Here is a 12,147-nt window from a genome sequence, read left to right as displayed (position 1 = left end):
GTTTCTCCTCCTCCAGATGAGGGGCTATGGGAGAAGGAGCGGGCTCATCCGCAAGGATTCTCCTCCAGATCCCTCTCCAACACACATACACTCTTCTGCGGTCCTGTGTAGCATAACCGTGACAAGCACGTAGTGCACTGCACATTTAAAATCCTTTGTGTGGGTGAAAACAGCCCTACAAACAGTTTGTTTGATTTGTTCTGTTAAATATAGTTCTGCTATGTATAGAATTCTTGTACTGTAATTTATGTGAAACAGTCCAATAAACACATAGGACAAGGCAGCCAATTCAAACAGTCCTTATTAGAAAACTTATTTACCCAACTCTCTGGAATACTCAATTCTGATTGGTCAGTCTTGGCATTGAGTGGAAGGCCTAGGTGATACATTGAATATTATCTTGAACATTATGGTGACATTATTAGGGAGTATTGTCAACTTTGTGATAATGTTAAAAGTTTAGCTTATATAGACAGTAAACGAATTTCACTCCCCTTGAAAAGCAGCTGATAGGTTGCTGCTTCACAGGGGCGCACTTTCGTTCCTCCCTAAAAGTCATAACTTAAAGGGTTTGAAAATAATGTAATTTATTACTCACCCTCATGCCGTTCCACACTCGTAAGACCTTTGTTAATGTTCAGAATGTTCAGATATTAATATTATAAAGCGACGAGAATATTTTTGGTGCGAAAAAAACAAAACAAAATAACGACTTATATAGTGATGGCCGATTTCAAAACACTGCTTCATGAAGCTTCGGAGCGTTATGAATCAGCGTGTCGAATCAGCGGTTCGGAGCGCCAAAGTCACGTGATTTCAGCAGGTTGGCGGTTAGATACGTGATCCGAATCATGATTCGACACGCTGATTCATAACGCTCTGAAGCTTCATGAACATTAATGATTACTTTCTCTTGATAAAGACGGTTCTGTTTTTTATTTTCATTATTTATTTCACAGAAATGCTATATTTGTTAAGCTCTAAGTTCCTAATCACATTTAAGAGAGGGAATGGTATATGTTACACATGTTGTCAATTCATGATACTCATGATTCTCATCTCTCAATTTTTTATACTTAAAATACATTGTTGTTAAGAATAGCTAAATAACCCCAGTGGATCTATTTGAAGCCTTCTATTTATCATGTAGTATTATTTATTTTGGTGATTGGTATCGGTGATCGTATTGTCCAATAACGCTTTCAGTGATGAGTAATCGGTAATCTGCCCCAAAAATCCTGATCGGAGCACCCTTACGCATTAATGTAATGATGAGTTTTTATTTAACGTGAGTTCATAGAATGAGTGCTCACAAATCCTTTCATTACAACCAACAAAGTGTAAAGATGATGTAAATATGAGATTGATTATGAAAGTGAAAGTGACAAAGGCCAAGTATGGTAACCCATACTTGGAATTTGTCCTCTGCATTTAACCCATCCAAGTAAGTGCACACACAGTAGGAGCAGAGTAGTGAGTACACACACACTGCAAACCGTGATACACACCCAGAGCAGTGGGCAGCCTTTATGCTGTGGCGCCCGGGGAGTGATTGGGGGTTAGGTTCAAGGGCACCTCAGTCATTTTCTGCCGGTGCTGGAATCGAACCAGCAACCTTTTGGGTTACCAATCGGACTCACTAACCATTAGGCTACGACTGCCCTACTCACTAGGGGACTCACTAATCATTAGGCTACGATTATTCAGTGTAGACAGGTTTTTTGTTTATAAAGGGGAAAAACAGTACGGAACTCATTGAGATTGCGCTGAACTGAAGTGATTGACCGCTTCAGTGATTATAGAGGGAGCGCTCTTTGCTCACTTTTGGTATATAACAATTTGAAGGAAGTTTTATTTTTAAGGCTGCTAACTACATGCTGAAATGTTTTGTGAGTGACAAATGTATTTAAATGCAGTACTGAAACTGAAAGTGCAGTGAATGACATAGTGAAAACCATAGCAATGGAAAAGACAAAAAAAAAAAAAAGTTCTTTATTTTATTACCAACTTTTCACTTGACTTGACAATTATTGGAAGGATACATGCTGTTTTTCTTAAACGTTTATCTGTTTCTTATTAGCATTAATAATTAACCAATTAAATTTTAGATTTTTTTTTTTTATTTTCAAATTGTTAAAATGTTCCAATAGTTTTTGCTATGGTACAGAAATTAGTACCAAGAACCGTGAAATTTTACTTTCATTGGTACCAACTACTGATATTTTGGAATTGTGACAACACTACACGTGATCCAAGTTGAGCTTAATGCTAATGTTCAATGATAAAGAAGCTGAGGATGCCATCTCCTCATTTAATAACGTTCTGTAGCTCCAGTGGGAAATTAAACTGTATCATTTCATTATGGAGCAGGGTCTCTTATTCACCTCTTGAGATATTTTCTAACAGTTTTGATTATTAATTTACATATTACTTTAATTATGAGTACATTTGTATGATACTATTATTTTGGAGTTGGTTCAGGTTTTATTACTGAATTGATTTGTTTTTGCCTTTTGGGTTTGTTTGTTTGTTCCTTAAGGGTCGTTACATTTTGTTGAGAGGTGCAATTTTTCTAAATTTTAAGAGTTGCTTTTTGCCTCAGGATTGTTTCTTACATTTACTATTTCATTTGGGACAATATTTTGCATGCCTACCCCTGTATGTGTTTTTTTTAATGTGTAAAAATCTAATTCCCATACCAACTTCTGGTGTCTTGAGTGTATCACTTGGCCAGCTTTATTACAGAAAACACACAGAAAAATGACTCCTTAAAACAAATTTAGTCCTTTTCTTGTAACCATTTTCTGGAAATAGTTTTTGAAAGGGACATTGCACACAAGTTTACTGAAGCGGTTTCTGATTACGCCTATGGCTGCCAAATGGATCTCTGGTGGTCTGATAAGCTTTTTCTCTTAGAGAGACAGTAATTTAGCTATATTGCTGTTCAAAGATACCAATGTTGTTGCTTCTAAAAAAAAAAATAAATAAAAAAAAATAACAAAGACATCTTTGACTTTCTTTTGCTGAGAGTACTTTAAGCTTGTTAAATGTGGATCAGGCTAGCCAGGTTTATATAGATGGCTCCGTCCAAGCCTGCGGTTCCTCTGAGATTCATTAAATGATAATGGACTGATAGGAGTGTTCAGACTTTGTCTTTTGGAGCCGTCTTGTAGGGGTTATCTAGGTTACCCAGTGCCAGGTTATCCAGCTTTGAGAGTGCAACGACAACAAAGACTCTCTCTCTCTGTCCCCTTCACTCACCATGAAAGTCTGGATTTAGACTATACCGAGTGCTTCCGTTATTTTCAAAGTGTTTTGAAGTGCTGTAATAATGCTTCCCAGTCAGAGCTTTATGTTTCACTCGGATTATTCACAGACTAATGTGTTTTGAGACAAAATCTGCAGAGGCTCCCCTTACGGCTGTGTTATAAATGCCTTACCCTTTCACGTCACCTTCATTTTAAAGAAATTAATGTCGGGCTGGTATTTTAAGCCTCACATAGTTCTCTTTATTAGTTCTGTGGTGCTATACAAATGAAAATGTCAGTGGTATAAAACAGTAACTCTTATTGAAAGAATGAAGACAGGTGTGGGACATTAAATCCCACTGAGATATTGAGTCTTATTGTTCAGAAGTCATGTTTTTTTTTTTTTTTTTTTTTCCTCAGTTGGCTGAGGACAAAAGCCATTGTTCATTTTGAGTAGGTTTTGATACCTTTTATAACATTGTTTTTTTTCCCCTCAGCTGAACTGCGTCAAGCCATTGTGGCCATGATGAACAGGAAAGATGAACTCACTGAGCAGAACACGTAAGAATTTCTTTACCGTCTTCACTGATTGTACCTTTTGCTCATTCATTAACACGAATGGACTGTGTGGAAATCTGTTCTTAAAACTATTTGTTTGGGTGGGAATGGTTTTAACAATTTTCAGAAATTTGTTCTGCTTGTTTATTAATCTTAGGTAATGTTAATTTCCACATTTACTAATACATTATTAAAATCAAAAGTTGTATCTGTTAACATTAGTTAATTCACTGTGAACTAACATGAACAAACAAATAATTGTATTTTTATTAACTAACATCAACAAAGGTTAATAGATGGTGTAAAAATATATTGTACATGTTCACTTAGTCCATGTTAACTAATGATGTTAACAAATGAGACTATGGTAAAGTGTTACATCACAGTTTCCACAAAAAACATTAAGCCTGTTTTCAGCGTTGATAATAATAAGAAATGTTTCTTGAGCACCAAATCAGTATATTAGAATGATTTCTGAAAGATCATGTGACACTGAAGACTGGAGTATTTTTTTTTTTAATTTGTAATTATATTGTTTTCTTTCAGAAACATTATTGACCTCAAATATTTGAACGGTAGTGTATATCAGTGTTTTTAACTAGATTCATCCAGTATTGCAAAAATTGCTAACTGCATATAAAATAAATAGAAAAAAACTCGCATTATAAACTAAATATATATTATTGAGATTTAAGTGTCTCCTCTCACTGACCCTTTGTTAAAAAATTACTTGAGTTTCAGTGAGTATCAGGCCTTATTTTGTACCCCATTTGTGAAAAGTGCCATGATGTGTACAGTCAATAATAATGTGCAGCTGGTTAATTATCCTGTGCACTGGTAGTCATTAAAGACTGCTAAGAAAAAGTGGGTCAGATGTGTGTGTGTCTTAATGATGTTAAACTCTTTGGCACAGGTCTCTGCGCAGTCTCCTGGATGGAGAGATGGAGCACTCTGCTGGACTCAGGCAGGAGGTGGACAGCTTGAAGAAGAGACTTGCTGAGCTAGAGGAGAGACATGCGGCCAAAGTCCAAGCTCTCATGAGGTAATTTCACTTGAGACTAACCGGAACAAGGTCTTACATAGGCAGACTATCAGCCTAAAGTCTAGTCCACATTTTAATCTTGCCAAACACCACCTACATAGACAGAAAGCAGATATCTGACCTACATGTGAAACACTGTAGTTTCTTTTTTTTCCCCTTTAGTTTAGGTTTTTAAGTTCTTTACAGACTTGAGCTTTGAGGTTGCCAAACAACAGTATTTGTGGACATAAGTAAACTTATCTTGATTTCTCTATGTTCAATTACTGAATTCCCAGAGATGTACTATGATCCTGAAGAGAGGTCCACCAATTAGAAAAGTTTTTAGTGAAAAATGGAATCGCGGTGTGCAGAGTTTTTGTGTGTTGTGAAGACTAGCTAGAGGTTAACATTAGCTGGCTAATGTTAGCATTAATTAACATGAAATGTTGTAGTGTTGTTAGAGCATAAAGGTTGGCTGTGTTTTCAGAAAATACATTAAAATGATTAAAAACCCCTAGCTGATTCTAATAGACTACAATTTAAAAGTTTGGGTTTAAGATTTTCTAAGTTTTTTGAAAGAGGTCTCTTAAGCTTACCGAGGCTGCATTTATTTAATCAAAAATACAGTAAAAACAGTAATATTATGAAATGTTAATACAATTTAAAATAGCCGTTTTCTATTTTAATACATTTGAAATTTTTATTTATTCCTGTGATGGTAAAGCTGAATAGAGGGAATGCACTTGCGTTACTTTCCCACCGGAACACGCTCCCTCGGCTGGACTAAGTGGCAAAAGAACCTGCTGCATGACTGGATTTAATGGGTAAACTGAGAAAACGCAAGGAAAACAAATGATAACACTAAAGGTTGGGCTAGATAGTGTTCCTTAAAACTTGTCAAAGAAAACGAATCCATGGATATTGACATGCAGCCAGTTCCTGACATTTAGATGTGCCTGATTTCGACGCCGGGGAAATACATAAAGCAAATCTGCCTGTGAATACTTTATATAAATACAATATAGGTAGGTCTAAATCCGAGTCCAGCCCTAAAACTTGTAGTTTTTGTCAGTGTTTATTTAAAAACACCCAATTATGCAGAATATAAGATGGTAAATATTTAATTAATTAGTTGTCAATACAATATATAACAATATAGTGTATAGGGTATGATTTTACACCAAAATCCAACATTTTGAAATAAAATGATGACTGAAAATCCATGTTTCTCTGTCTGGAGTCCAATTGTTTCTGTGAATTGCAGCGATCCATTTTGCTTCTTTTGTTCTGTAGCTTTCTGGGGTCTGTAAAAATATGCCTCAGATTTCTTGTCAAATCTATTTGTACAGTCAGTCGCAAAGCTCTTTTCCGTTTTGAATAAGTTTTGTGTGTTTTTTGCGGCATTCACACTGAAAACCAATGCTGCCACTCAGTCCTTTTGCCACTCAGTGGGCGTAACCGCAGTCATAACGGTCAACGTTGACGTCACGTGCATACCCTGTATTTTCAGCAGCCATTACTCCATTCTGCAGTCACATGATCCTTCAGAAATCATTCTGATATGCTGATTTGCTGCTCAAGTTGAAAATAATTAATTAATATTACTACTAATATTTGAAACCGTGATTTTTTTTATTTTTTAAATTCAGGATTCTTTGATGAATAGAAAGTTAAAAATTTGTTTGAAATATCTGAAATCTTTTGTAAATGTCTTTACTGTCACTTTTGATCAATTTAATGCACCCTTATTAAATAAAATTAATTTCCTTTAAAAAAATATATAAATGACCCAAACTTTTTTGAACAGTAATATACATAATTCATAGTCCTTGATTAGTTCACTCAGTCTTTTATAATTATAAAGTCTTTACCTTTTTTACATTTTTCGAATACTTTCTTCATTGCCAAATCAAGCGTGGTGATTAATCTTGCGGATTGATTTGGTTTTATAGACTTAAGGCTTATAACTGTTTATTGAAGAATTTTCTTAAGTGCCTATGGAGAAAATCAGTGAGAAAAATACATAAAAGGTTTGCTGCTGAGACTAACTAAAGAATGACGTATGTTAACATTGTTACAGTTATCCTCAAAGTCATCAAGTGTTTCATGTATTAACTCACTTCAAATATGAGCAACATCAAATTGAATACCACTGATTAAGTAAAGCATGTTTTTCTAACCAAAGACTTTCCAGTTTCTTCCTGTCTCAGAGTCTTGCAAACTGAAAAGTTGAGAGTCCAGTCAGTTTTTCTGAATAAAACCTAATCTGTCCCAGTCGATAGAGACTAAAAATAAGGTGTGGAATTGCTCGGTGCGGCTGTGTGCTCAGAGGAAGCACCTGTGAGCCGTGCTCTTGGGCTCGGCTCCATTGATTCAGCCTGGCTCAGTGGGCAGTATTTAAGAAGTAGGATCCATACAGCAAGAGGCCAAAACACTCTCACACTCACACTCCTGTCAACACAAACCTCTCCCACGCCATCACATCCAGGTTTAACCAGACGAGCAGAAACAGACGAAGGGATGGCCGTGGCAGCGTCTGACAGTCAGAATAATACTTCACCGAACGCTGCCGAGCTGCCAGGGTTTTTGTCTCCCTGAAGTGCTGTTGGATTATTAGGAGAGACATCTTGCTTTTGTGAGCATTTCATCAGCTCTAATGTAGTGGTTCCTCAGGGGGATAATGTGGGGAGTGAATGAACAAATTAATTTAGCTCAGTAGGAGGACAGCGGCCGAGAGCAGGAGGCAGGCTTGTCAGTATGACGCTGTGTCAAAGAGAGGATTATGGGGGAGAAAACCACACTTGGTATCATGCTGGTGACATCTGCACTGTGCCTGGATGGTGCATCCCTCCACTTGCTTTTCATCAGCCCGTTTAGGCAAACTGACACAGAGTTGGCCTGGTTTACAAGTCAATTCAGTAATGTATCTGAAAGCACCGCCACCAACCGACCCTTTCGTATTTACCGTTGCAAGAGTGTTTAGTTTACGTGTCACTTCGAGACCGTGCTCTTCTGATTCACATTGAAATGTATTTGACCTCCATTGTCGCTGTAATCGCCAAATTCTGTAACACTTAATAAAGTAGCAGCTGCTGCATAATGCCGGTTCTGTGTTTGACATTTTATTTACCTGTAGCCTTAGAGAGATGGAAATGGGTTTTGGGAAGGGCATCTGGACTGGTGTCATGCATAGTCATGTCCAGGCCTTGTTTAGATTTGCAGTGCTGAAGGTAAAAATGTAGAACTCTGTAGGGCTGGGAGATATGGGCAAAAAGTCATATCGCTGTATTTTTTGGCTAAATGGCGATATACGGTATATATCTTGGTATTTTCTACATTTTCTATTTGCATTAAGAAAAAAAAATCTGTATTTAAAATTACATTACATTCTAACATAACATTACAATCTAAAAGTAAAAATGATGCTTTTTAAAGCAGAAGTTAAATTCACTAAACTAAAAATGAAAATTACAAAAGCACAGATTAATTAGCTATATCAGCCTATATTTTGATTACCCCATTACAATAGTGACTTTACAGTTACTGTTATAATAAAAATACACTTACTTGTAGGTTTAGAATTCTGCATATGGCACATTTCAACAACAAACATTTTAGCAAAATGTATATTTTAGTCAGAATTGTGGCGATCCTATTCTATTGCGCTCTGTCTGTTTAGCGCGCTCGTTCATGGAAGTCTATGAGGAATTTTAGAGGAGATTCGCTAGCAGAAGGCTCGTCCTCTCCTGACAGCAAAATGGAAATATTTGCATGAATTTCTAATGTTTACAGATGGAGAATATACCTGTGAAATGTAAGTTATGCGCTGAGGAAAACACATCACAAACACATTAAACAGCGCGAGTATCTGTCAGCACATGAATCTGTCAGTCTCAAAGCATCTGCGTGATGGGGCAAGCCGCTTTAAACTATACGTGTTAACTATATGTCTTAGTCTTATGGGTTAGTTTTAAAACCCTTAATATTAAGCATGTCTCATGTTTAGGACAAATTGTATTATGCATTTTTCTCGCAGCAGCTCACTCTGCGTCCACTGCTAGCTTATTTTTCAGATGCGCTCGTATCAAACCACTGTATATTGATATAAACGGTATTGCCTCATTCCGTATCCTATATAAAAAATATATATCGATATATCGTACAAACTCGATATACCGCCCAGCTCTAAAAAATGTAGTTTATGCATTGATTGAAGTTGGTGAGGCACCACATACCTCTAGAACAGTGGTTCCCAAACTGGGATACACGTACCCCTAATGGGTACGTGACGTGACAGAGGGGGTGCGCGAACAAAATTCTCAGTTTTTTCGTTCATTTAATTCTTCCCCATCTTAAAATAACATTAAAACCGAGCATGTATTTCATGGCACAGTGCCGAAAATACATGACATCCAATCAAAATACCACATCTTTTGCGGTCAAACTGACTAAATCCATTTCCATAGAAGCAGCGTGCATATGGGTGCTTACAGGTTACGTCAGAGTCTGCTGTCTTAAGCAGATCGCGCTACATTACTACCGTTATCGACAATGTGCCTGTAGATTTAGAACTTACCAGCATGAAAAACAAATAGCCTGGCACAGATGGTGCATATAGAGATCAATTTAAGATTTAAACTCTTGATACAAAACATACCTTTTGTGAGTTCTTGTTTTTAATGTTGATAATATTATACAAGCAAGAATGCAAATCCAGTCCACACGTTTGCAAATGTGACATTGATTTTATAGAACAGTTCAACAAACAAACGGGTAATATTGAGTGATGTTCTTCACAGTATTATCAGTATTTACTCTATTTTGCAACGAAATAGTTACAACGAAAGCCACAGCAGAACTACAACACAGCGTGGTTTCGTGAAGGCATCTTCGGCTTTGAACGAATCATTCGTGAAAGTTATTGATTCAATGATTCATTCATAAATACAGCCACTTGCTTCGTTACTGAATGACAGAATGACTCGGTGACTCACGCTTTAAGATTTTTTAGTATGTAACAGAATCACTTTTCACATTTTTATCATCATTGCATAATTTACTATTGAACTTTTTATTTTTTATTTAAAACATTATTAATGTTGTAAAGGTATTTATAAAGATAATAAATGCACTGGGAAGTCAATATAGTGGGCAAATATTGTCCCTTAATGGAAAAGGTGCAGTCTAAGTGGAAGAGAGGGGGTACACAGAAGGATGTTAAATGCCTCAGGGGGTACTCCACTCTAAAAAGTTTTGGAACCACTGCTCTAGAACAAGGATTTCCAAACTTTTTTTGTCAGCCGAACACTTGAAGTAAATATTCCTTCCTGAGATTTTCAGTTTATACGTCAATAAGTTAACAATACTGTACTGTTCAACATCTTCATGGTTCTGGTCCCCTGACATGCAGGTAAACAATAAAAATATTTCATCATCTTTAGAAAGGGTTTTATTTAAATTTGTTTTTATTTTAAAATTATATGTTTATTGTATTTTTTTTTTTTTTTCATTTTATGGTTTATTTAATTAAAATGAGAAGTACAACATGTGAATTATTCTAAAAAGGCAGTAAACACAATAAGTGCTAATACAAAGTTTCAAACACTATTTAGAGTAGTACAAGCTAGAACAGGGAGGGATTAAGGAATAGTGAACGTGTAGGGAAGGATTTTTTTTCAGCAGGATGCAACACACACATGTTAAGTGTTGACAGAAGAGATGAGTTTTCAGCTGTTTCTTGAATATTATCATGGATTCGGCGTTCCGGATAGGGTTTGGAAGATCATTCCACCAGCAAGGAACAGTGAACAAAAATGTTCTGGATTTTGTGCCTCTCAGTTAAGGTACCATGAGGCGTCGCTCATTTACAGACCTCAGGCTTCTGGAGGGGATGTAGACTCATCAAGTGGAGGTAGGAGGATGCAAAGCCCGTGGCTGTTCTATGCAAGCATCAATGTCTTGAACTTGATGCGAGCTGTAACTGGCAGCCAGTGCAGAGAGATAAACAGAGGTGTGATGGGCTCTCTTGGGCTCTTGAAGACCAGTCACGGATGCGGTGCTGTGTTCTGGATCATTTAAAGAGGTTTGATTGTGCATGATGGAAGTCCAGCCAGTAGAGCATTGCAATAGTCCAGCCTAAAAATGACAAGGGCCTGGGCGAGAAGTTGTGCAGCATGCTCCGTTAGGAAGGGCCTGATCTTCCTGATGTTGGGCAATACAAACCTGCCTTGAGTACCTCATTGCTTTTATAAAATGGTTACCACACAATACAAAAATTAAAGCCAAAAATATGTATCAATGCAACTTTCATGAAGAAAACTTTCCCTAAAAGCCTTCCTTCCGCCGGAAAAAATAGTCCCTGTCCGTGAACAGCAACAGAAGTTACATTATTACGTCATTAAATGGCGGCAAAGACTGTCTTTATGAGTGTGTCAGTCAGTAGTGAAGACTTTTAAATTGAAATACTGAATTGTTGTGAACACGGAACAAGACGCAACTGACAAATGCTTTGACTAGCACTGTCAGTCACGGGGAAAACCCCTTAACTGTTAAAAGGACAAGATAATACATCGGACATTTAAACAGATTTTTTATTATGAACATAGGACTGACCTGAAGGAAAATGCTAAATCTGAATGCAGGTAATAAACTCGCTCACTCGATCTCTTTCTCACAATACTCTTCTAGTTCTACATAATACAGTAAGCTTCAATGAACAATGTCAATTGAGAACATACAGTTTACGTTGCTAAGAGTGGTTGCTAAGGGTGTTGTGTAGTGATGCACAGAACCATTGGGTGAAGCGATCATAGCCGTGTTTTATCATGATCGTGTTGTCCTTGCAATGTGGTCTTTTGAAGGTCAGCTGGTCATGAAAGATTACCCCAAGATTCTGTGCAGAACTTGATGGGATTATTATTGATGGACCTAGCTGGATGGTGAAATTATGCAGTACAGTCACAGTGGCAGGGATGATGAGAAGCTCTGTCTTTGCTAGGTTGAGCTGTAGGTGATGTTCTTTCATCCTTGTTGAGATGTCCGCCAGGCAGTCATGAGATCCGTGCAGCTACCATTGAATCTGGTTGAAATGAAAAGTAGAACTGTGTGTCATCAGCATAGAAATGATTGGACAAACCAGTGCCTGTATATTGGGTTCCAGCAATGTAGTGTATATGGAGAATAGGAGAGGTCTAAGAACTGATCCCTGAGGAACCCCTGTGAAAAGTTGATGTGCTCTGGATACCCCCGGCCCCGCCCCCTCAGCAAAGTGGAGTTTCTGTGATGCCCAGTGATGAGAGGGTGGACAGAAGGATATGATGA

General features: G+C 37.2%; 1 protein-coding gene across 2 annotated transcripts in view; it reads left to right on the top strand.

Annotated features, from left to right (window-relative positions):
• Positions 1–12,147, top strand: part of snx29 (sorting nexin 29) — a 136,047-nt gene that overhangs the window by 15,706 nt on the left and 108,194 nt on the right. For both annotated transcript variants that reach the window (XM_051915579.1, XM_051915580.1), the window contains exons 12-13: positions 3,746–3,809; positions 4,720–4,848. In XM_051915579.1, the coding sequence (XP_051771539.1) occupies positions 3,746–3,809; positions 4,720–4,848 (193 nt within the window). The remainder of the gene's footprint in view (positions 1–3,745; positions 3,810–4,719; positions 4,849–12,147) is intronic.

The sequence above is a fragment of the Ctenopharyngodon idella genome, chromosome 12 (assembly GCF_019924925.1).
Source record: "Ctenopharyngodon idella isolate HZGC_01 chromosome 12, HZGC01, whole genome shotgun sequence".
NCBI classification, from domain to species: domain Eukaryota; kingdom Metazoa; phylum Chordata; class Actinopteri; order Cypriniformes; family Xenocyprididae; genus Ctenopharyngodon; species Ctenopharyngodon idella.
This window is presented reverse-complemented; position numbering and strand designations above follow the sequence as displayed.